Source organism: Strongylocentrotus purpuratus, unplaced genomic scaffold (genome assembly GCF_000002235.5).
Source record: "Strongylocentrotus purpuratus isolate Spur 01 unplaced genomic scaffold, Spur_5.0 spur5_scaffold_15, whole genome shotgun sequence".
Taxonomy (NCBI): Eukaryota; Metazoa; Echinodermata; class Echinoidea; order Camarodonta; family Strongylocentrotidae; genus Strongylocentrotus; species Strongylocentrotus purpuratus.
The window spans coordinates 188,324-214,374 of record NW_022145600.1 but is presented as its reverse complement, the minus strand read 5'-3'; the positions used below and the strand labels follow the sequence as shown (position 1 = coordinate 214,374).

General features: G+C 34.7%; 1 protein-coding gene across 3 annotated transcripts in view; it reads left to right on the top strand.

Annotated features, from left to right (window-relative positions):
* LOC577629 (nucleolysin TIAR) overlaps positions 1 to 25,570 on the top strand; it is a 48,141-nt gene extending 22,571 nt beyond the window's left edge. Inside the window, exons 1-10 of one of the 3 annotated variants that reach the window (XM_011664454.2) lie at positions 3,522 to 4,058; positions 7,717 to 7,768; positions 10,660 to 10,747; positions 16,118 to 16,193; positions 17,987 to 18,110; positions 19,133 to 19,216; positions 19,863 to 19,950; positions 20,651 to 20,783; positions 22,047 to 22,231; positions 22,710 to 25,570. In XM_011664454.2, the coding sequence (XP_011662756.1) occupies positions 3,807 to 4,058; positions 7,717 to 7,768; positions 10,660 to 10,747; positions 16,118 to 16,193; positions 17,987 to 18,110; positions 19,133 to 19,216; positions 19,863 to 19,950; positions 20,651 to 20,783; positions 22,047 to 22,231; positions 22,710 to 22,890 (1,263 nt within the window). In that variant the 5' untranslated portion in view covers positions 3,522 to 3,806 and the 3' untranslated portion in view covers positions 22,891 to 25,570. Of the gene's footprint in view, positions 1 to 3,521; positions 4,059 to 7,716; positions 7,769 to 10,659; positions 10,748 to 16,117; positions 16,194 to 17,986; positions 18,111 to 19,132; positions 19,217 to 19,862; positions 19,951 to 20,650; positions 20,784 to 22,046; positions 22,232 to 22,709 lie in introns of those variants that run through there. The other 2 variants (XM_011664448.2, XM_777843.5) reach the window with 2 other exon arrangements.
* The last annotated feature ends 481 nt before the right edge of the window (positions 25,571 to 26,051 follow it).

Sequence of the window (26,051 nt, the reverse complement as noted above, 5' to 3'; positions counted from 1 at the left end):
ATTTTTCAAGAAAATTGCTGACATACATGACTGTTTGATGCATACATGTATTCAGTTCAATTGATATGGTATATTTTTTAATTTGTTTTAATTAAAAATAATATCTGTTGAATACAATTCTCCAAGTATCTCTTTTCTTGATGTTAAAGATATCAAGTTTTATTTGATAAGTATGAATTATAAACACTTTATAATCAATTAATCATGTATTTTGATTTGACTAGCACCCTCTGGTGGTGAGATGAGGAAAGTGATATATGTGTGTTCTCTCGTAGGTCTAGTACATCTATCTGATTAATATTGTTATTCAGTCAGTATACTTGTGCATTTACATGGAAGTGCATGCAGTTCTTCCAAATGATGGTCTGCACATAAATATGATTGATGTTTTAATTTTTTGATAGCCCTTTTTTTTCTCCAGATATAGGTGTAAATGATATGTTATACATTTTGCATTGGTAGAAAGTTCATTATTGCTGAGAAACGGGCAAAGAGCAGCAAACTGGAGGCTATTAATTTATCACCACATGTTGAGCACTAGAAATCAATTTGATTTTAATTTGCTGTGGCTTTGTGGCTTGCCAAGAATATACATATACTTTTTTTAAAGACATGACAAGACAAGAAGAGCAGCAGATTAAAAGAGCAGCTGCTTAGTTTAATAAACTTTTCTGGATCTGTGTTGAGATACCCAGTGACACACAGATGTAAAAATGTAAATTCAGAAATGCTTCTGCCTTGTCTGATTATTTAGATTATTTCAGATTAAGATTTGTATTAAATTCAAAGAGAATATGATATATGACCAAGTAAAACAAGGTATTGTTGTAACAAGGATTTGTTCCAAAGATTTTTATTTTGAATCATTATCTAAACAAATAATTTATTCTAAAATACTTCACATCATTTATCATAAAATGTATAGTTTTATTTTCAGTATTTATGTTAACAATTGCACATCATGATTCATTAAAAAAGCATACCGTATTCTGTATTACTGTACAATACATGTACATGCTAACAACCACTAGTTGTTATGCTAGGTAACTTACACATACTACGTCAGTTTATTGCTGCTATTCAAAGGAAATTAATTTTTTTCCTGTTATTAGAATAATATGTAAAATAGAAACACCCTTTCGGTTTGTAATTTTTACTGGTACGTTAGTCGAGAAGGGATATGAAAGGGATTTTACCCAAATGTGGCTATGATACAAGTATGCTTGAAATCAATGATTAACTGATTTGGTGTTCTTAAAAATGAACCTTGAATTTAAAAACTCTCAATACCCCCATAATTATTCATACATGTATGTAGCAATTCAACAGTTTTAACTTTTTAATTCTTTATCTGATTTTACTCCTACTTTCTCCACTAAGTTCCTCCCATTCTTGCTCTCTTTCAGAGCAGTCTGCTATCACTATTGGATTTACCTCTCAAAGAATGGTGCATATTTTATCTGGAAATAAATAGTTTCATTGATGGCTTCCTTGTTTCACAATCAGCAGCAAATTACAGGCAGAAAAATTCTACAAAATGAAGGATAATATTTACATCTACACATGTAGAGTCCTTAGATGGATGGATGTAGCAAGTACCATTATTGTTGAATTTATAATTACTTACTACAACAGCTGGTAAGGCAGAATGCAAATAAAGGTAATATGAGAAGCTAGACGGATGGATACTTTTCATACTGCTTTCAATTCCAATCTATTCTGCTTGCAACTTAAGGGTCAGTTCCGTTTGACCGATAAAAACAACAAAAAATTGTCCTGAAATCAAGTGTCTGAAGTCTGTGTGAAATGGATATTGGTGTTATGATACTGAAGGCTCATTAGCATAAATTAGTTAATTGGGACCTGCAAACATTTCCATGTTTTGCTGGAGATATCACTTAGCGATTTTCAAACGTGTACCGTAGATATTGCTGAATAGTGAAATAGGTGCACACCATAGTGTTATTGTGCCACATGCAATTATGATTCTATAATTCCATTCTAATTCTACTTTATGTCAAGAAGGAAAAAAGTAGAGAAAATCATTTTGAAATTTAGATATTGCTAATGTGTCTTCTTATCTTTTCATAACCAACTTACCATGACAAAAGAAAATCACCATGTAATCATTGTTGAATGGTAGAATAATGAGTTAGTCTACAGTCCAGGCTTCTGGCTACAGACATGGTATAAATACAGCAGATTGCTTTCTGGAGGAATCACATCTTGAGTGAGGTGGCATGAATGCAAATACATCTTTGATAAAAAGAATTATAATTAGAGAAATAACTATGCCCCTGCCTATCAATCACTCATGTGATATTGAACCATGGAGTCCAATTTTCTTTGTGTAGCCTGTGAATTCAAACATATGTTTCCAAATCCCTACTGATAGATAGTGTTCAAGCATACATATAGCACGTGTGGAGACTTAGTAGTTGTGATAAACAGACTCTTTGTTCATTGTACCATGAGGCTCTCTCTACAAGGCATCACTTGTAAGATGTTGAATAGGAAGATTTGATTTTATTCAGATTGAATTAAGGAGCGTATTATTATGAACATGACTTGTAAACCATATGTTATGGTGAAAAGATAGGGCTATGTAGAGAGACAATAAGTAATGTCCTACATTGTCGTGGTATACCAGTATCTTTCATATCCAATCTTTCTGGACCCTCCTCCCTCCCTCTTACATGTCCTGCACTTATCTTTGTGCATGTACTTCAAAGGTACAACGTGGAACTACCAATAACACCACAAACAATATGCATTGATTCCTATGAAGTCATTCCAAGTGTAATAACATCTTCTTTTTTCCTATATGGTGAAAATCAAATTATAATAAAAGTAATAAAAAGTTGTCTGCATAGACTCAGAAGAGCCTTAATTGATATGATTTAAGACTGAGTTAATACCCTTCTGGCTTGGGACAGATGACATGTACATGTAGGTAGAGAAACGGGGAAATAAATGTATAAAGTGGGAAAGAGAGAGGAAAAGAATGAGAAAGTTAGCCAAGGAAGTAAAAAAGAGAATTAGCAAAGAAAGAAAGACAGAGACAGTGAGAGAGGGAGAAAAGAGAAAAGAAAGAAAGAAAGAGAAGGAAAGAAAGAGAAAGAGAAAAAAAGAAAGAGAAAGAAAGAGAAAGAAAGAATATTCATTCTGTGAAAACATGTAGAGTAGAATGGTGTTTGTTGTCTACCAACCCCAGCCTTTTGTATGAATATTCCCATATTTATACAGGCATAGTGTTACTGTTATCAAATATTCATGTAGAAACAACAGCTGTGTAGCACTCGTGCCCTGGTGTTGGGTGGAATGGTTCACAAAAGTTTACTCCTTTATTTGTAAAGGATTACGGTATGAACAATGAAATATTACCCCTCCCCTAGTGTGCAATACGTCACTGATACGCCTTTTATCTCAATTGGTTGGTTTTGGTTGATGGCTATCAAAATGAGGGCTGATATGCAAATGTGTTGGAAAGGTTGCCCAGATGGATGAGCTGGTTGATAGCCGATGAGCCGTTGAAGAGACCCTGTGTGTGACTGAGGAGTGTGTCTCACTCTCAACACAACGTATGTATACTGGTGGGAGGCTGGTAGCAAAACTTATGCACACGTGTGCTTTCTGAGACCACATTTAGTACGGAAGTTCCACCTCCACCAGCAGTGCTTTCTACCAGCTCCTGCCTGAGTGCCTGCCTGGGTGTGTGTACCACTGCTATCGTTACCCCTCCGTGCTTGGTGTTCCTTCGTGGTACCTCTCTGCTCTCCGTCCTTACCACTTGTTGTAGCCTGGCCATGTGGCAAACCACAGATCCTTCCTACTACCATACCGATCTGATTCCTATTCATCCGATGGGGAAAGATTGTGGTCTTTTATCATCCCATCTACCAGCTGGGACTTCTTCTCTACCAGGTCTACCCCCTTCACAATCCCATAGGATGCTCAATGCGTTACCAGCAGGAGCGATGGATGGCGGACTATTTATGGTGCCTTATACTCTCCCTTCAGCCCTCCCTTACATGGTACAACCCGCATTGCCACAACCGGTGAGATGACTGCATTCAACCATCTTACTTCATTCTAAGTTGAAATAGTTGTTAATCAGTTCTTGGGTTGACATAGTGACTGGTTTGCAGAAATAGTATGTTGATGTACACTGGTATCAATGTTTGATAGATTTGGGTGTCGATAACAATATGTAGGGCTTCTATTTTGCTTATATTGGTACTGTCGTAAATGAATAACATGCCATATGGCAAATTTGGTTTATTACACTTTTGTTAAGTGCGTTGAACTATCTTTAATTTTGTTTACCTTGATTTTTTAATTTATTAGTCATGCTTGGTATTGCGGCAACAGTTGCTGCGATATGATAATACATTTTTAGAATTTCATGTTTTGTTTTGTTTTCATTGGTCTCAGTAAACTAAATTAGTCTATTTCTAAGACACCATTGATTAAATAATGCTGTGAATAGTGTTGCAGCTTGACTTGGGCTCATGCTGAAATAGATGAATGGTTATCTGTTTCAAACTGGAAAAAAATCAGGATGAAATATCCTGATGAGTTTACATGTGGATCGGATCTACAAACCTCAAGAAACCATGTGGGTTGCTTTACTTGTAAATAGAAGGTTTTTTCACATGAAACTCAAATTAAAATAATACTCACCACCAAATAGTGCATTGATAGTACTTGACCTGCTGTTTCATTATGAATTACATTGTTATTTGAGAAGTACAGTGTGTTTCATTAATGAATTTTACATAGGGTCCAACAAAGAAACCACACATCTAATACATGTACCACTAAAGTAAAAACTACATGTTATCTACAGCATCATGCATATAAACAGTATTAACATCAGAGAGTAGTTCAGCTTTAATTCTTAATTTGAAATGTAATATTTCTATAGATTTGATGTGCTTCTGCTTCTATGCACTGTGACCTTTTAAAAGGTGTTTTTTAGTGTTTTTTCCCCGTATTGTCTGCTGTAAAGTCCTCATATCCAAATACCATGCCGGTGTTTGCAAATCTGCCTGTTTGCTCTTATTGCTATATCAATAATGCAACACGTGTTCGTTTTCTCATCCATCCATACAGACAGAGATCTAGTTCACGTAGACAATGAAGTTATCATGGAATAAATGGCTTCCTCCGATGTTTACAGATACACATCTCCACAAAAGATAGATCAACGTCTTGTTTCCATCTCTACTAATAGAGTACTAATAGACATGTAGCAAGGTGTTCTTGGGTTTCTGGTAATGGTATTTTTAGGAGCTCCACTAGCATGTGCAAATTACGGGGCCATCATGTTGGACTATTACGTGGATTCCTATTTCTTTGTTCATTACTCTGCAATTTTGCTGTTTCTGCTCAAATAAAAATCTTTGGTTCTGATCGAAAGTCTTATTTTAAATCTGCAACAAATTAGCTACAGTACACACATTTCCCAAGTGCTTTAAGGGGTATCAAATACTTGCACAGACTCGAAGTGATTACTTGGGGCACCTACATGTAGTACATGAACTTGCAAAGGCTCAAAGTGATTGCTCTCGGGGCACCTACTGTAGTACTTGCACAGGCTCAAAGTGATTACTCTCGGGGCACCTACTGTAGTACTTGCACAGGCTCAAAGTGATTGCTCTTGGGGCACCTACTATAGTACTTGCACAGGCTCAAAGTGATTGCTCTCGGGGCACCTACTGTAGTACTTGCACAGGCTCAAAGTGATTGCTCTCGGGGCACCTACTGTAGTACTTGCACAGGCTCAAAGTGATTGCTCTTGGGGCACCTACTATAGTACTTGCACAGGCTCAAAGTGATTACTTGGGGCACCTAGTACATGAACTTGCAAAGGCTCAAAGTGATTGCTCTCAGGGCGCCTACTGTAGTACTTGCACAGGCTCAAAATGATTACTTGGGGCACCTAGTACTTGCACAGGCTCAAAGTGATTACTCTCGAGGCACCTACTATAGTACTTGCACAGACTCAAAGTGATTACTTGGGGCACCTAGTACATGAACTTGCAAATGCTCAAAGTGATTGCTCTCAGGGCACCTACTGTAGTACTTGCACAGACTCAAAGTGATTACTTGGGGCACCTAGTACATGAACTTGCAAAGGCTCAAAGTGATTGCTCTCGGGGCACCTACTGTAGTACTTGCACACGCTCAAAGTGATTACTTGGGGCACCTAGTACATGAACTTGCAAAGGCTCAAAGTGATTGCTCTCGGAGCACCTACTGTAGTACTTGCATAGACTCAAAGTGATTACTTGGGGCACCTAGTACTTGCACAGGCTCAAAATGATTACTTGGGCCACCTTGTTCCTTGAAAGGCCTAAGGAAATTCTGGAGATATCGAAAACCAGACATAGACACAAAATACAGGGATTCCAGAGCTCTTACAGGCTCCAAGTTCTTACCGGAGTTCATCACTTTAATCAAAGGCCCCAATTCCTGGAGTATCCACTACTTGTCATAGGCAGGTCTTTTGGTTTCATGAAATTAGCTCATCTATTTTTTATAAACATTTGTAGAGATGGCAAGATTAAATTACACATATACCTGTAGTAGTTTTTGATAGATTTCAGTAAATTTGGAGCATCTTGCACAGATGATGTTGTGAGGAGAGTATGTTACAAATATAAACTTTGTACATAATAAATTATTGTTTTGCGCAGAAGTCAGACTACATGTGCAACAGAAACAGTTTGAAATAGAGAGCCCTGGGTTTAATAGTCTTATTATTCCAGACACTGCTCTGAGAGTATTGTGTACATGATTGGGTTTTAGCTGATTACTATGCATCGTATACCGAGAAGGAGGAATGAACTGGGTAGGGATGAGCACCCAAGCGCGACAGCACGCTAGAAATAATGGATGTCAGCACTTAGTCATTTTTAATAAATTACGTGCTTTGTAAGGGGATTGCTTCTATAGCTAAGGTGTGTTGAGGGAGGCCGGAGACTCATTTATAATTCATTCTAATGAATTAAGGAATTATGACAAAGCAATATCACCTCTCTCACCCTCTCATTGTGATTGCTTTTTATAAATTAACAGAGGGAAAACAAAATCCGAATATTTTCCTCAAAATATACGTCTATGCTCTTTTAGCCTGCAAGTTTTTTAATACCATGGATTGCAATCTTTACACTGTTACCTCCATTGCTGTATGTCAGAATTATAATGTTATTTTGGTACAGGTCATCTTTATTATAGTGTGATGGGTAACATCATGTTTAGAGAAAGCCTGCAATATGAATGTTTGATATTACATCTTGCTGAGTGACATCTCAATGTAAGATCATGTATGGTTTGTGTGTTCTAGCACTAGACCTGCATGGACTCAAAATTGATAGAGAATGAATATATGTAATGCCTTGAATTGTGGAATATTAAACTCCTTTCTTTCTTTGTTAATATAAAGTTATCTCCTAAGCTTTGAGTAAACTTTCCTAAAAGTACACATGGTCTTATGCTGTCCTTTCAGTATGTCTTCAGGAGAGTCTGTGTATTCCGCTCTATCATTGACCCCACAGGTATTCATTCATTCATCTTTTTTATTTGACAACAAAAACATTACAGCTACGGTTGTAACTCTGAACCATGCATTAGGTAGTCCTCTATTATATGCTCTTTTTTTAAATCCTCCATTAACTTTTCTTTCTTTTGTTTTTTAATTTTGTCTTTCAGCCTATCAAAGTAAACTGGGCTACAACACAAGGTTCAAGAAAGGACACAACACGTGAGTATTAGATATGATATGTTATGAGCCTTAGGTCAGGATTCAAAATGAGCAAAATAGATAAAAAAAAACAATATTGATGATGAGAATTTTTTGAAATTTGAATCACTTGACATCAACAGGCCTAAGAGGTAATGTCTCTATGCTATAGTATCGGACAACTTTCCCATTTTTTCTAACAAATATAATGACGGAGACTTAAAGAGAAGGTTGAGTTCTGGGAAGAGGTGAAAAATAATTTGTGAGCATTACTCATTCTTATTATATAAGTGTGGAAGAACATCAGTTAAGACATGTTCCCTGAAAAGCATGGCTCTTCAAATGCCTTCATATTCTAAATATGCATGTAACATCGTAAAAATCGGGGGGGGGGGGGGCCGTCTTTTTACGCCACGTGTTCGTGTAGTCCCATATACATCTTTCTGTGCAAGTGTTTGTAACTTTACCAAGACTTGGCCAAATTTCTTATCATTTTGATGATTCCAGAACCTTGCAATACACACAAATTCTTATATGCTAGATGATCAACCTTTTCTGGTCGGTTCCACACCGTTTCTTTCACAATGCAATCGCATGACCAGAACTCAACTTCATCTTTAATTTTTCATGATGTTATCAATTAGTAAATATTATTTTATTAGGTGTAAAACATCCAATTAACAATATCTCTAAGGGAAAAAATCTTGGGGAATTAGTGATTCATCAATGGACAGAAAGTTGTCCCACACTACATCACAGTTTAATGAATACGTCACCAATTTGAGATGTCCATATAATTGTATAGACATCTTACTTGTCAAATGTTCATAACTTTACTCCTCTTTATTCAACATTCTTTATACTTTCACCATTCTGTTTCTTTGATATTTCTCCTTTCTTTGAAAGCAAACTGCTATCACGGTTGGCTTGGCCCAGTGAAAAAAATACACGTGGCCTGGGGCGAAATACCCCCCCCCCCTGAAATGCAAAAAAAGCCCCCCAAAAATTGCATAGAGTTCAATGCAAAACAAATTAAAGAGTATTATTTTCATGCAAGCAAGCTTGAAAAGTAGCCCCTGAAATGTTTTAACTTTTTTTTCTCCCTGGCTTGGCCTCTAATAATAGTACATGGTGTATTACTGAACATGTACATGTACAATGCTGGTCTAACATGACCTTATGGGACATTGAAATGTGTGCAGTATTGAGTACCAGCAGAAGTCACTTTCCATACAATCCTTCTGTATCATATTGTACAAAGCTTGTTTTTAATCTCTGCACAGATTTATGGTAATTTAATACTGGCCTTCCTAGTTTGTAGCAAAAAACAGCTTCATGTATACCAGTAATATTCTGCTCATTGTATACTGGATGGATCGTACTGGTTAGATACGGAAACTCTTTCTGTTTTCACTATTAGCTTTTAATGCATTATGGACCACAAATTCAGACAGCTCTTGGCACTAATACGATGAACTTTAGGCCTCTAAATTTCCATGCGCACAGACCCCAAATATTCTAATCTTGGAAAAACTTAGGGATTTCCCAGAAAAATGCCCTTCCCTTCACAAAATTCTAGATCCACCTCACCTCTGTTTTGGGATTTCTTTCTGAGGTGATAACATCTATCAATGAAGATATTTGGAGCATTGTAGATATAGGTTTAGCTTTCATATGAAACATGCAGTCCAAGACATTGGTCATCATTCCCATTCATATTTATTCCCATGACATTTGTCACCAGATATAATGTGATTTTTGCCTCAAATTCCAGACTTTTAGCTTCATTTGAGCTGCTCTGTGTGTTTTTAGTCCTTTATGTATCTACTCTGAATAAAAGATGTAACACTCGACTATTCCCTGTTTCAGGAAATCTTAGTTGCAGAAAACAATTATATATTTTGTTATGAAGTATCCCCTTTTTAACATGAAAACATGAAAAGTGTAGTCTTGTTAAACATCCTGTATTTATACCATTTGAAGGAGGCTCTTGCAAAGTTAGTCATATTAGAATAATCCTATCTAGATTAATTTATGTATTTCTAGGATTTCCAAACAAACTTAAAATCATACATTTTGTACTACCAACACCCGTAACATTTGATTTCGCAAATGATTGAACCCAAAACACCCTCTTTACTTATTCCAGTCTAGATATAAATGTGGGGACAAAATAATGCTTTTTGTGTATGTAATTTAGAACAGTCATGTGTATGGCACACATTTTGGTACTGAGTTAACTCCCATACACAGCCTACATTACTGCAATGGCTCGTCCATTTTTATTCCATAATTTGACCACGCATTACCAAATTTCTTACTCATTTGTAATCATGATGCGTGTAAAGTAAAGCTCAAAAACAAAATTCAAAAGACAGAAACTATCTTTTTGTTTTGTCTTTGAAAGTCTACTTTTGTTAATGCGCAGTATATTTACTGGTTTTTACGCTTATACTGCCACTCTATAATAGATAGGTAATAAAAATTGCATGAATTTGTTTCCTGTTACCAAGGAAATAGCATGCATCTGAGCGAGTAAAGTCACAAACGTGCCACAAACAACCCCTTAGCGCAATATCACCAGCAAGCTATAATACTTGTACTCCAGCATATGCCGATTTGGAAGAAATTACATGAGCCGCGAAAAGTTTGATTGCTAATTTACCATCTTGAAGAGGAACAAGCACTAAAAAATGTGTTTTTTGGTGTTTGTTAGTACAGATTATATAAAATCAATCCACCAACACCCCCCCCCCTCCCAAAAAAAACAAAAACACAAACACCTTACTGTGATAATGTAAGAATGAACTGTGAAATGATATTGATAAATTGGGAATGATTTAGGAAACTCCAAAAACAAAATTTGTTTTATATATGTTTTATTATATGATATAATAATGTTGTTGTTTCAGATCATCATCATGTGTTTGTTGGGGACCTTGTGCAAGAGATGAAGACAGCTGAACTCAGAGCACTCTTTGATAAATATGGAAGTATCACGTAAGTTATCTCTCTCCCTTCTACCTCATGTGCAACATAGCTTCTACTATATAACAAACATTGCCAATTTGATTTGAAGTAAACTTATATTAATACAGGTTAATGATGTTTCTTGGTGCACGAGGCCACACAAATTTCTGTCGTAAAATCATAAAGCATCAATTATGAATAATAGGAAGGGAAAACAATAGAAAGTTGGTTACATTATTAAGCGTTTTTTTTTTTTTTCTTCTAACTACTTGCTATGTATACATGTTTGAATTATGACTGCATAATATGCTCCTTTGCATATATAAGGTTCATGTGGTTGATTGCATGTAGGTAAATCAATCTTGCACTGCCCAAGTATTTTTTATTAAAAACTGTTTTCATTCAATGGTTCTTTTTTGCTTTTTATTTCCCTTTTATTTTGATTTGATTTGTTTTGTTTTTGTTGGTTAAATTAAATTCTGGTTCCATTCATTGCACCCTTAGAAGAAATGATATAATTTGTGTATTTGGTACCTGCCTACACATGTACTTGCTACTTCTCCTATAATTCACTGGCCTAATTAATACAGACAAGTGATTGTTTGAGACTACATCACATGATCTATTAAGGTGAAAACTATATTGATATTGACCAATATGCTAGTTTTAGTTCAAATGCATAGGAAAGGAAAAATGCACTTATGTGACATAATCAATATCAGCTCTCTATCATATACCAATATTATCATCATAAAATATAGCCCTTCAAGCATTAATCTTCTGCACAACATTCTACATGTTATATACCTTTGATTTAATAATGCACCTCCAAAATGATAGTCCCTGTGATTAAAACAACAAATTACAGTGAGTGTTCAAGATCATATATTTGTAGGGAATGTTTTCTATCTGAGTAATTATTTATTTTGGTTGGTTCAAACAACCCAATGACTTTACTGCATGATAAACAGTTCTATTGAAGTTCTATTCTATTTTAAGTTTTAACATAATCCATACACTCTAAAGATATACAACTCTGTAATGGTTGGAGATTGATATATTAATGGAATCCATAACATCATATAATTCAAAATATAATATTAATTGTGTATCATCTATCTTCTTCTTATCCTATTATACATCTTGTTATTTATTATTATATTTGTTATTTTGGGCTAGAACACAATATCATATCAAAGTATTAGCTGAATACAAATAAACGAAATATACCAAGATACATTTATTTACACACGATTACTGCCATTTTCTTCTTTATAAAACATGGGTTTATTTGACTCAGGAAAAATGGGATTGATATCATTTACAAACTTTATATTGATGATTTTTGGATGTTAAATTTTATTTTCATTTCAATTGTAAACTAGATTTATGATAGCTCTTTCAATGTACAATCACCTAGTTCAGAAAGGTCCAAGCTAATATATTGTGCTGGTATGAATATTAGATAAAGTTCAATATAGATTCAGTGGTAGTTTTTTTCTCACTAGTTTGTCAAAGGAATTGCCAGCTTTGTTAGCCTAATCGTACGTCATCGTTCATGTTTAATGTTGTCATAAGTCCATACATCATACTTGACAGTTAAAGCCAATATGTGGAAAACATTTGCTTTCCAATAGTTCTGTGATAGGGAACTTACGAGTACTTCAATGATAAGGCGTAAGTTTGAACACTGAAACGTTCCAAAATCTCACTCTTGAACTTCGTATTTCAAAGTGTATACGCCTCGGTGATCACAAACCCCCAAAAATTTCACTTAGACTAATATCATATATATAACAATAGTTGGACTGGAAGCCTATCTGATATAGTAATAGTCATATTCGGCCACTATTTGTTATTGCTGATGAAGTTGAAAGTCGTAACATCCTTTATGCGGGTCATTTTTTAATCATATATAATATATGTGATTAGATATGGGCTGCATAAAGGGTTGAATTTATACAACCTTTAGAACTCAAAATCCTTTTAGAAATGAATACCTTGGCTGAGATGGGATTATTCTCTCCTTTGAATTTATTTTCATCCGTACACTCTGTATGAATTTGTGTTTCCTTTGGAAGTCTAGCCTTGAGTAAAATGGGAGAAACAGAACGTTCCATACTTCAACTTTATAACATCTAAAGAATGTAAATATTGATGAGATGAGGTATTTTGGATCATCCAGAATGCCAAAAGACTTTCTTAAATTTCCTTTTTGAAAGTAATGCCATTTTGACCCCCAAAAAATCTAAGGCCGGAAAATAATATTTGCCTTACCTGAAACACATGATTCTCATCTTCTTAGCTACTATTCTTATTCTAAGTTAGATCTTCTCAAGCTGTCCCTGATTTGTTTCACTTGTTTTGTTATGCTTTGATTGGAATCAACTTGACATCAAGTCTACAACTTGTCTTATAAACTTTTTTCTATACTTCATCACAAGGATGAATTATGAAATACAGAATTTGCACCCTTTAGATCCATAGGAAAGTCATTATGTTTTATACATGTAGCTGGGATCAGAATCATTGGATCTTGGGAGTTGTTTTGTAGGAAGACTCTATGACCCCATTCTCATTACAAGCAGGAGCTACAGTGGTTATCTGGGAGGGCCACTAGCAATTGCTGTATACATGTTTACTCTGTACAGTCTATTGGCATGACCTGTAGTGTAGTAGGTCTTGTGTTTTGAGAGGTTCTATTGGCTCAACATTACTATAGTACATTCCCTGCATTATTACAAAGTCCCTTCTCAATTCACATAAAGAGACAACCAAGTTTTAATGTCACTTCCAGAGTGCTATTTCTAAGGCAGGCAATCCACTGTTTTCAGAGCAAGTGCAATGTGGTGCGCTTTATCTTTCCATCTCCTGTGGAGCACACCCAAAAGGTGCTCCAGAGGGTCACCCTCCCTCTCGGATCACTCTGACCTCCTACTAGAAGGACCCAAATGAGGTTGTATCATTTTTAACTAAAATACACAGCTGAACTTAATTCCAGCTCTTCACTCTAGTAATGAGAATAGGGATGGATTTCCAGAAAATCACTTCTGTTGTGATCTTTTATCATGTCTCTTTATCTGACTAAGTGACTGACTATCTTTTATACTCGAACTTATCTTTGACATTAATCTTCCTTTCTACCATGTATATCAACTATATTACGTAGAGTTTTTAATCAATCAATTTTTACATAAACGATTTATTTATTAAGTAGTAGAGTAGGAGTAGAAGTAGTAGCAGTAGTAGTAATAATTTGAATTAGTTAGCATATCTGATAATCCTATCTATTTCTCTGACCGCAGAACAATTCAAGCCTATTTTGACATATTACATCACATTTTGTATTTCATTTCAAAATGATGCATATTCATACACAGTTTCATACACAGTTAGATGTAATTTGATCTCGTGTATTTAGTGCACAAAATCAAATGAAATAAGACCCCTCAAAATCATTCAAAAATTAATCCAAATAATTGTCAAATAAAAAAACAACAACAACAGATGGGGAATAATCTAGCTGACTTTTGACCTTCCTCAAACCACTGGACTCTGTATACTTCGTAGAAGAGGGATGTTGAAAAAAGTTTTGATGGTAGTTTTCTGGATAAAGTAGTTTTTTTCTGGGGGTGAATATCAGCATCTGATTTTATTGTTCATGTCTTCTTCTCATGAGCATTGCTACAGGAAATCTGCCCCCCCCCCCCCTCTCCTTTAATTTTGTTAAATATTTTTTTTTAAATAAATTGGTTGTTGGAAAGATTTCTCTTGTCAGAATTTTGTAAACTTAAAACCTCACGGTTTTCTTTTTTTCTTTTTTGCTTGTCTGTATCCTCTCGGCAATCTTTTCAGCAAATTTGGTTCCCCCTTCCCATTTATTTTGCCAATTAAGAATTTGAAAGGATTATTTTATGTTTCTGGTGTAGATGTTGTCTTGTGTAATGCAATGTATAATCCATATTGCTATTGTCCCTGTGTAATGAGCCTTTATATTTATGCTGGCTTGTTGTTTGTTATGGTATTTATTGGTTAATGCATGAGTTGCATGAAAGCCCTGTTTAGGTTAGGATATGCCGTGATTATTATCCATTCATCTATTTCAATTTTTTTATTTCAATTTTTTTCTTCTCCTAATGGTGATTCAGTTCACAACACATATATACACTAATATCAGAAATTATTTGATAATCTGTCACTATTCAGGACCAGTAAGAATTTCATTTTACATCCATGATAACTCATTGAATGTAGCCTAATAAAGTATACTTACAAGGATATATTTCAGAGTGTATACTGTACATTTATGTTCTCTCGCACATATTCCATTATATGTACAATTTTTTTTCTTCTTCAAATAATGTTTTTTTAGTGTTTATTTTATCCCCTCTTATTTTTTTTTCATCAACACACAGTAGATTTTAGTTCCCCAAAAAGAAAAGTTTCACCGATTCCCCACACCTTTGATTTTGTGTTGTATTTTTAGTGTGATGTGTACCAGTTAGTAGTTCTTTATTACCTCTCAGCAAATTTTCTGTCGGTTTCCGAATTTTCAGTGGTGCAGCTAGCCCGACTTGGTTGGTGGACAAACAAAGTGAAAGGGCCTTCCGACAAAAATAAAGCGAGCGAGCCACGTATGACTTCTCCATATTTGTTTCTATCTTATTCACATATTATTTGACAGTTTGGTTTTTTCTCTTTGTTTTTATTGCGACTGTTTGGTCTTGGCAGTGTTGTTGACCAAGGATATTTTTATTTACATGATAGGATAGGTTAGGTTAGAATGCAAAAGGTTTGGTTCAGATTGTAGTAGAACAGTGCCTACAGCGGTTATTATTAGAAACATGATTTTTAAGGGAAGATTTAGTTTGAACGCATGCAGTGACATGGAGAAGACTTAATTCAACAAGATACTGTTGCAAATGCCTTTATTTTTTTTTTGTAAATGATTTGGGTTCTTTTTTTTAGAGAGTGCTACTTGATGTGAATAATGAAATGCAGAATTGGCCCTAAAATCTCTTCCAATAAAATAAAAACCAATAAATAGAAATAAAGAAGGAGAAAGTTACAAGGAAAAGGGAAGGAAAAGGGGACATCTGATACAATAATTTGCTAAGAAGAAGAGATGAATAACTAATGTTCCCAATATAAATCTATAATGTCCCAATGGTATTAAAGCACAAGTAGATTTCTATAATGAATACAGCTTTTCAATTCATGGTCAAATCAGGTTTGGGCACTGATATTTTTGTATCAAGACCTAGGTAACAAACATGTACAGTAACATACTGAACCTCTGCGCTTTTGTTTTTGTTTTTAGGAATTGGTTCCAGTTTTACTATTTAAGAGAAAGACAAGCAAAAGTTAATGTTTAGCAATGTTGTTATGTTTGTGTTGCAGAGATGCTCGGGTAGTGAGAGATCCAGAAACAGGAAAGTCTAGATGCTATGGATTTGTGTCATTTGAGCAAGAAGAGGTAAGAAAGAAATGACAAAAAAGATATGAAATCATTTCAGAGATGTTATCTTTTGAAAATTATATTATGCAGATATAATCATTAGTGAAAAAAATGTATAGCTACATGTACATGTATAATTAATTGAAAGTTTCACAAAAAATATTGGCAGATCTATGTCATTATCTAAGGAAAAATATATGATACATATGTCATTATTTGAGAAAAAATAAAATTATGGCGATGTAATTATATGAGAAGAAATGGTAAGTCATTTGGGAAAAGAAATTAGAGGATAAAAAGACAAGATATAAAGACTATTTTGATAAAGAGTTAGGATACACTGAAATATAAAATTATTGGTTTAGGACCTGACCCCTTTGTTCAGAAATGAGTTTGGCAACTGCTTGCAAAAGCATAATAGCTGATGATAAACATGGATTTTTGAAAAAAGTGAGCATAGCAGTTTCATTTTGTAATGAGATTTTAATGTAAAAATGAATGTCTAGAGCACAGACGTGGATGGAGAATGATATGGGCCTTTTATTATAATTATTTATGTGGCTTCACCTGCGATGCATGCTAGAGCATGTATTAGTCTAATTGCTATCTCATTATGGGTGCAACATCATTGAGCTGTATGGAGTTCATTCGTATTGGAATGAAGCGATGATTGATATACAATTTGCAGATCATTTGTTATAGGGAAGAAGTGCTATAGTATTGGGGAGTTATAGGTGCGAGATATGTTGAATATAATAATTGGGAATTATTTAATCTATGGTCCTGGTCTGGGCAGAGGGGTGAATGAAATGGGCTACTGCATCTCTTGGAATACGATCAGGGGTAGTTGAGGAAAATATTTATAGGAGTTTTGCACTAAAGATAAATCCATGGGAATGGGGATGGATAAGACGTCACTGAAAGTGAAATGCCTCATATTCTAATCATTATGATATCATTATTTTAGAGCAATCGATCATCATCAACACTAATTTATGTCGACTTTTTGATATATATATATATATATATATATATATATATTTTTTTTTGGGGGGGGAGGATATCAAGCCATCGTTTAAAAAAGGAAAAAGCAGGTCTCCAAGATTGCAGACTTCTTCAGACTTACAAAAGTACATGAACACAATTAGTTAAGACCAGTTTACAATTACTGTATTAATACATGTGTGCACATATATGTATGTACATGTATACCATACTTATATGGCTTGTGAAAAACGAATATCAGCAAATTCCTTATCTGTATGAATCTCTCACAAGATCGGATTGTAAGGAGAGAGCTTACTTTCCAGTGATAACTTCTTCTTTTTTTCCATCTTGAATGAGTGAGCAACATAGTTTTGAAAATATTTTGTCAAGATCCTATTTTACCAACTTTTGCAGCATTGATGTTAGAAAGGTACGAAGACGTACCTTCTGTTCTTAAGCGGTTATGGATGAATTAGGACACTTGGGCCTTCACTATACACACAGTTTCATTTCACATGTGATAATCTGTCATATTCTATATACATTTTGTGGCCTTGTTGTTGTTTTTTCCCCTTAAACTTGTAACTTCATATCAGAGTTCGTCAATATTTTAATTAGTTGTTATTCACTGGTTTTTTCAACGATGGAAGTGCTCTTTCTTGTATCTTTACAAATCTAAATTAACATTCTACAGAGTTACCTTTCAGTTGTTTCAACTACAGTGTATTTTGTTTTCATCTTTGTTCTACATATTTGTTTCAACTAATCCTGTTTGAAGTATTTTAAGAAGAGTTCATTATTTGTTTGTTTGATTTTGTTTATAGGATGCTCAATGTGCTATCAAGGAGATGAATGGAGCCATCTTACCACAGTACCCTGGAATGAAGGCAATCCGTACAGGCTGGGCGACTAGGAAACCAACATCTCATAAACCACCTCAGATTGAAGGTATGTATGTATGTATGTGCTTCTCATCAAGAGATGATAAACAATTACATATTAAACAAAACAAAAAATTACAAATAAACCTACAAATTACAATATATATGAAATATTACAATACCACCAAAATATACATCAATGTGAACAGAGTAAGTTAATCATCAAAAGCAATTTTTAATAAATGTGTCATAAGACAAGTTTTGAATTGGTTGACAGTCTGACATTTTTGACATGTAATGGTAGTTTGTTCCAAAGTCCAGCAGAAGCTTTGCAAAAAGAGCAATGACCATAATAAAGAGTTGACACCGAAGTAAACAAGGTTTAATTGTGATGATGCCCGTATAATGTGAGGCTTAAGAATTATCCAAATGCAGAGTTGCCAACCGTTACATTTCCTGAAATTATTTTTATTATTTTTATTGTTGCACATACCGCATGTCAACCAAATGCACTAAAATGTTGATCACTACTTCAGTAGGAAACTTCAATGGAGATTTATGATTTACACATAGTAAACAAAAGAAGAAGAAAAGGAAAAGGCGTAAATATTCTCAAAAAGAATGAAACACCGATAATACAAAAAAAAGGGGAAGTACTTTTGTGGAATGTTTGGAAACAAGGTTGATAGTTCATGTAGAAAATCTATACAATTTGCTTATCGTTTCTAAATTGGGTACACTGTTTGCAGTGTATCGAAAATTTTGTCAAGCAGCTGGATGCACAGTGCTGGTTTGAAAAAGTTTGTTCAGTTCTATGAGATTGTCATGTATGTATTTGCTCTAGATGTCTGATTTAGATAACAATAACAATATTGACTGTCTTTCGGGAGATACCACATATATTTCCCTCACAAGACCCATATTGCCCTCCTCTTTGACTCGGGGCAATATGGTTCTAGTTTGGGAAATATTATGTGGTATCTCCCACAAGGCCAGTCCATATTATATAAGTACCTACTTCTAATCTTATGATTATTTGTTCATAGGAGAATAACAGGTTAATTAATGTGTCTGTATTATTTATTTCAGCCAAGGACTATGAGAGAGTATTGAATGAGACTAGTCCCAACAACTGCACCGTCTATGTAGGTGGTCTCCAATTCAAATTCTCAGGTAAAAATATCTTATTTCCTTGGTCCATCACACCTAACATTACAGTTTCACTTAGTATTGTTAACCTTCATTAGAAGAATCTTGGTGATTGATATCAGGAAAGAGTTAACTCTTGTAATTAAGTACTCATATCAAAAGATTTTTTAAGTGGAGCCTACAAGTACATTAGTTAGAGCGGTATAGACAATCCAATGATCACATTTGACTCATCTCTTGACTGCAGTGCATTTTCCTGTTGCGATGATCTTTAAATGTTATATTCATACAAACTTTGACTGATACCAACATGAATATAGAGGTTTTTTTTAATGATTTCTTTGAAGTCGTTTCCAAATTATTGTTTCCTTAAAATATAATTTAGTAGTATGCAGTATAGTCTGATCATGTGTGTCTAAGAGATAAATGGTTAAATAGAAGAAGGATAATGGATTTAAAAGAGATTATTATCTTCTTTTTTTTTACTCATTCTTTTACTATTATGAGAATCATGTAATGGTGGCTCTTTAGAAGTACATGTGCAAGCAACATCACAGTCTTGTACCCATTACCCATATTCTAACAAGCACTTGCTGGAACTATACATGGATATCAAAATTATGTTTATAGTACACACCTAATAATTTATTTTCCTCCTTTCTTTGTTTAGCAGAGGATTTGCTCCGGAAGGTTTTCGGACCTTTTGGTGCGATTCAGGAAGTCAGAACATTTCCAGAGAAGGCATTTGCTTTTGTTAGGTAGGATTTTATATTATTCTATATGTTCTGGGCTTCATGCATGAAAGGTTTTTATCAACTCCAAAATCTAATTTTACTTTTAACCAGTCAGAATCACTCAATGAGGCTCACCAAATTGATCTTTAATCTTAACGGGAGAAATGGCAGATCTGTTTTTGAAGATCTTCTGATTTATTGCAATGTTTTACACAAGTATACATTTGTGTATGAATATATTTATATACATGTAAAGATACTAAGTGATCGCTATGTCTTGAAGATGATTTGAGAAAATTGGGGGAGAATGTTTGTGGTTATGTTGACAAAGTCTGTAGACAAGGGTTATAACAAATATGTCAATACATACCAAGATAGCTTTATTCTTTACAAATCAATCCTTAGTATGCTGTTATTCATGTAAGACTATATTTCTCTTGATTTGGACAAAGTTCTGCTGAGAATATTGGGCAGCACTTCACTTCGCCATCATAAAAGTCAATGTTCACTGACATCTAACTGAAACTCTTGTTAATTTAAACCTCGTGTTTTAACTTTTAATAGGAAGTCCATAAGCATAGACTTATGATGGTTTTGTGAGATACCGACCAGGTTGCTATATGTAGAATGTCTGTGTACAGTATCAGTAAAACATGCATTTTAATTGTACATTACTGTTATCAGATTCAAAACTAATATCCTTTGCTCTCTCTCTCCGGTACAGATTTGCAAATCATGAGAGTGCAACGAATGCTATAGTATCTGTCCATGGATCACCAATAGAGGGCCATGTAGTGAAGTGTTCTTGGGGGAAGGAGAGTAATGAATCATCTGGCTTTCAGCAGCCACAGGCACCGGTAAGTTACGGCAGATGACATGATGATGTCCATGTAATGTTGGTATAGAGTGGTGAAGTGTGACGTCATCAAAAATCTAGTTTTAGAATTTCTCAATTTTTTCTTCATTTTCTAAAAGAGCATCAAAATTGATGTCCAAATGTTGAAAACCAATTGAATATGTTAAGTATTGGCTGAGATATGACCATCTGAATAAATAGATTTTCTACAGGAGCTCAGTGTTATTTTGCTCTGGTTTGTAATGTTATGAACCAGAGCAAAATAACACCGAGTTCCATTAGGAAGTCTTTGAGAAATCATGGAACTGGTGTGATATTCAATATTATATACCTCACTTAAGAAATCCAGCCATCTGATTGGTCGAATTGCATTCATAAACTTCAACTGTTCCTGTAAAATTCTCGGTAACCATGCTTAAAACATTTCAATATTTTTAATAACCATGGTTATTAAAAATAGTTGGTCAGCCTCCATGGTTACCCCATAGGTTTACATGTTAAAAAATGGTTTGAGCGATGGAGGATGCCGTATGTGTGCGAAGGATTGGTCGGTAATTTCAATACAATTGAATCTCGATCGATCTTACCAACAATTTTATCTTGCATTGTTGACATGAAGACGAAAATAAACTTCCAAAAACAAAAAAACAACATCTGCCGATAGATCTTGATCTAAGTTCGTGCCAATATGCATTGCAAAAGTAAAAGAAGAGTCCGTATATGGAGCTTTTGCGAAGCATTCATCACACGCGAAGCCGGTTTCAATCCATTTTAATGTATATATTGGAGAAAACTGCCAAGCAAGTTAACGGCGGGCCATAGCCGAGTGGTCTAAGCGTTGGTTTTCGGTACACCTCTTGTTGTACGCAAGAGTTCGAATCCCGTCTTCGACAAAAATGATAAATATTTTTAATTTTTCATTTTTTAGTCTATTTTTTTTTCGGCATATAAAAGTATTAATGACTGCTTTAATATTCGAGAAATAGTTGTTTTCATACGCTCTCGGGAAGGTTACAATTGGGCTATTCCCCTCGGCAAGCCTCGGGGAATAGCACAATTCTAACCTTCCCTTGAGCGTAATAAAACAACTATTTCTCTCAAAGCAGTCATTAATACTATAGAATATCTTAATGATCATAGACAACCATAGATGGCATTGCCACTATATTACATTTAATCGTAAATAACTATGGTATTTTGGCTGTGTTACATAATCTTTGATGATAATGTAAGTAACATTACCTTTGTGTTTCCTTTCCATTAGTCTCAACAGTTGCAGGTACAACAAGGAGTAGGTCAATTTTACCAGCAACAGACACCACAACAGCAGCAACAAGGAGGTTTCAACCAGTTCAGTCAGTATGGCTATCAGCAGTATCCAGTGGGAGGTGGTGGCCAGCAGTATGTGGTGGGTGGTGTGCCACAGAGCCAACAGTATGGATACTATCAGTAAGTAATATATCATAGGATAGAATTAACAAAAGAGGTTTATCTCTCCTCTTAATCCATGGTTTTAACCCTCCTAAAGCATCATAACCAGTGATTGGGCAACACAAGCCTATACATATTTGTGGTAGTCCATAAAAACCCAAAATAAACAATGCAATCTATTTTGGGATTTATACTACTCTGGGGTTTTAATCTAAGTCAACATTAAAGATACAGTAACATACAGGCTATATGCTCTTTTTTTGTTGACCCCTCATTCTCATAATTGGTATTGTTTAATAGCTTGTATTGTTTTCTATTGATGATGCTCTGCTGTTTATATATTTAATGTATGCTGTTTTTATTGAGAGTGAAATAAAGATTGAACTGAATTGAACTTTAATTTCAGTTTGTACACAAAATATGGAGACTTCCTTGTTGTTGAGTATATGTGTTTTGATGATTAATGTAGAATGATTTGATGTTTGTTTGTTTACAGGAACCCTGGTGTAGTGATGCAGGGTGGATACGTGGGAGGGTATAACGGAGGAGGAGGTGGTGGTGGTGGAGGAACGCAAGGTGGCTACGTGATGCAACAACAAGGAGGAGGGGGTGGAGCATCAGCAGCAGTCTATCCAAACTCTACACAAGCAGGATACATACAACCAGGATATCAATGAAGAAATATCTATATCAAACAAATGTAATATATGATAACAAGTCACACACATGGTGAGGATGATGTATAGAGTGAGATAAGGAAAGGAAAGGGATTTTAGTTGCGTTGCTACATGGTGCAGAATGGATGTCTGTACTGTGTACGTACAAGGAAGAGATAAAAGAGTGAGAAAGTGCACGGAACATCTTTTGACAAGGGTATTTTTGGAGTTTCTGTAAATACAAGTCATAAGAAACAAGTTACTGATAGATTATATGGTTATATTCACAAAATTATTTGAGGAGAACTAAATTTAGTGACTTCTCAAAGAGAATATTTGCAATATATACCTCAAAATTTGATTGGAATTATGTAGAGGTACAAGCATTCTGTAGAGATAAAAAGTTTGATGACCCTATGAAGAATAGCAATATGAAAGCAAACAAATGTATGTAGATCTCTCTGATTGGTTAGTCTTCTGATGACATCACTCCCTTGCCCAATCATAATCAAAGCAGTCTGCTTCATGAAGTTTGAACTGAAATGACTCTGCTGATGTATATGTGTAGGGAATATATCATTGACCCATCACTTAAAGTGGACTGGTTAATATACTTTTAGTCACAGAAGTAATCTAATTTATTTATATTATATAATTATCCCTTATATTTCATTAAATGTTTTCAATCAATGCCACTTTATTTGGATTAAAAATTGATGGTAACACACAGCTGAGTTTTCTTATGGGCGATGTGTTTTAACTTGCTGCAAAAGACATAATACCATTTCATAATACCATTATAGAGATGCAGCATGTGCACACAAAGGACAGATTTCTGTGCTGGTGCAACAATTATCTGTGCATAATCCTGAAAAGTCTGAATGAGAATAAAAAGCCTCACGTATGATTGATAAAAAGGAAAAGAGAGAACTCTGGTGGTTCCAGAGGAATCTTAACAATGATCTAAGGTATGGATGATTATTGATATGTTAGTGGTGAGCCTTTGAACAACCTTGTCGCAAATATACATTTGTTTTCGTTTCATGTTATCTTGTTTGTAGAATTTTAACAGGACTATTTACCCAACATGTATGTGGATGACTAAATTACATTGACATGGTATGTTTAACCCTTTGGAAGAGTGTCTTGCATAGATGATGTCATCTGTGATACTCTCAAGAAGGCAACTATTCAATGAAAACCTGTGAAGTAATGTCTCTATAGGGTATTAATGAGGCTCCATCCTCTCTGACAGCAATGTTTGATCTGTGACCTGCAATGTTGTAATGTAGACATATAGTTTGCTCTGTATTCTAATTGAGAGAGAGTTGTTCTTAGCATTATTTGCAGCCAAATTTAATTAAAATCTCACATTCTTCAGAGCAGTACTTCTTTCATGTCATAAAGCTCATAGGCTTGCATTATTAACAGGACAGTCAATCCGTGTTTACTTTGTATATTTAGAACTTTTTCCTGTGAACTATCCAATCTCCTAAACTCTGTGTAACTATGTAGCATGAGGCATTGCTTTACAAATCTGCTCCATTTATGATCTATGTAACTATGCCCAGAATAATAATCATCTCAGGATTTCTCCTTTTGTGCCTTGCTCTAGTTTACTCCCAAATTTAATTATTAAATGAAATAGTGTATCACTATACATTAGGTTAGGTTGCAAATAAGAACTACTTTAGGTTGCATGTATGTGTAATGTAGACCTCTGATGAAATCAGTGTGCAAGTATTATACTCTATCAAGTTGAAGTAGAAAGTAGATGTGGCTGTATGTATCATGTTTGCACCGGATTGGTTGTAATGTCCATTTTAGACCTGTATGTCAGTCACCTTCTAACAGTGCATGGGAATGAAACTTATTTGAAATACTGAGATGGAGTCATTGATTTGTAAAATTAAAAAAAAGGAAGAAGAAGAAGATATATTGTTGCAGCTTATTGATAATCAGCGTCAGCGTAATGGTTGTGAGTTAGAGTAACATCTACCCGTTTTACTATGTAAATTGCAGCAAACTTTCAAGTGTTCTTATTAAGGTGCACCACTGTGTGATTGTCATGTTGTGTTAAGGTATTTAATAGTATGTGTGTGTGTAATACACAAACAGCATATTCATGTGAATTGAGATGATTTTATCATATTCATTCTTAGGTTAAATGATCCATGTTAAAAGAGAATTCATGAGGACTAATGTCCAGCAACCAAGCATGTTAAAATATTCTTATCGTCAGTTGTGAAGGAAAAAAAATTGTGAACAAAGGGATGTAAATATCATGCACTCGATGGTGACTAGTTATGCTTTATAGAAGTTTAGAAAAGCTTTTTTAAATGTCATGTTTTTATGTTATTATTTTTTTTTTGAGAGTAGTCTGTAGTTGACAAATTGTAAGACATAACCATATACATGTATAGAGATGATGCATGTTGTTTGTGTCTAAAATGATTGTACAACATGTAAAAGAATATTCTCATTGAAATTGTTGAGATTATTTAGTATGTTACTCAACGGTTTGTAAATGCCAAATTAAGCACTGTGTTTAATGTATAGATGTTCTAGTATTTTGTGGTTGTATGTTGACAAAGATTAACTAGGATTGTGAATTAACTACATGCACTGGTATGGTAATATGTGGGAATTTTGTAGAGAACATCAGTGGGAACATAATAAAAATTGATTTGTAAAAATGTAACTCTGTCTGAAATATTTCATTTGTTTTGTAAAATGCTAGCTACAAGAAAAAATGTGTATCAAATGAGGAAAGCATACCACTGTTTTTCACCAATAATGATATGATAAATCTCTGGAATTTGGAGTGCTGCATTACTCGCCGTAGATCCCCTCAGGAAATGTGTAACCAGGTTCAGTGACTTCACCTGCCACCGCCCCCCCCCCCCCCCCCCCCCAAAAAAAAAAAAAAAATGTCTTGAGCCAGAAAGGGCTCTGTGTTGACGCCCTTCAAGCTCCAAACATACGATTTGTCAAAATATATCTCTTAAAAATCAAAGTATAGTAACAAATACAGACATACTAAAGTTTTTCACCTTGCAATCATCAAAGAAAATGCAAGAGTGAGCACCAATAAAAGAGAAGATTTTACCACACGTTTCGTTTCTTTAGCTTCCGTCTATATTGTCTATTTCTGGCTTCCTGTTCATTCTTGCGACTTTACT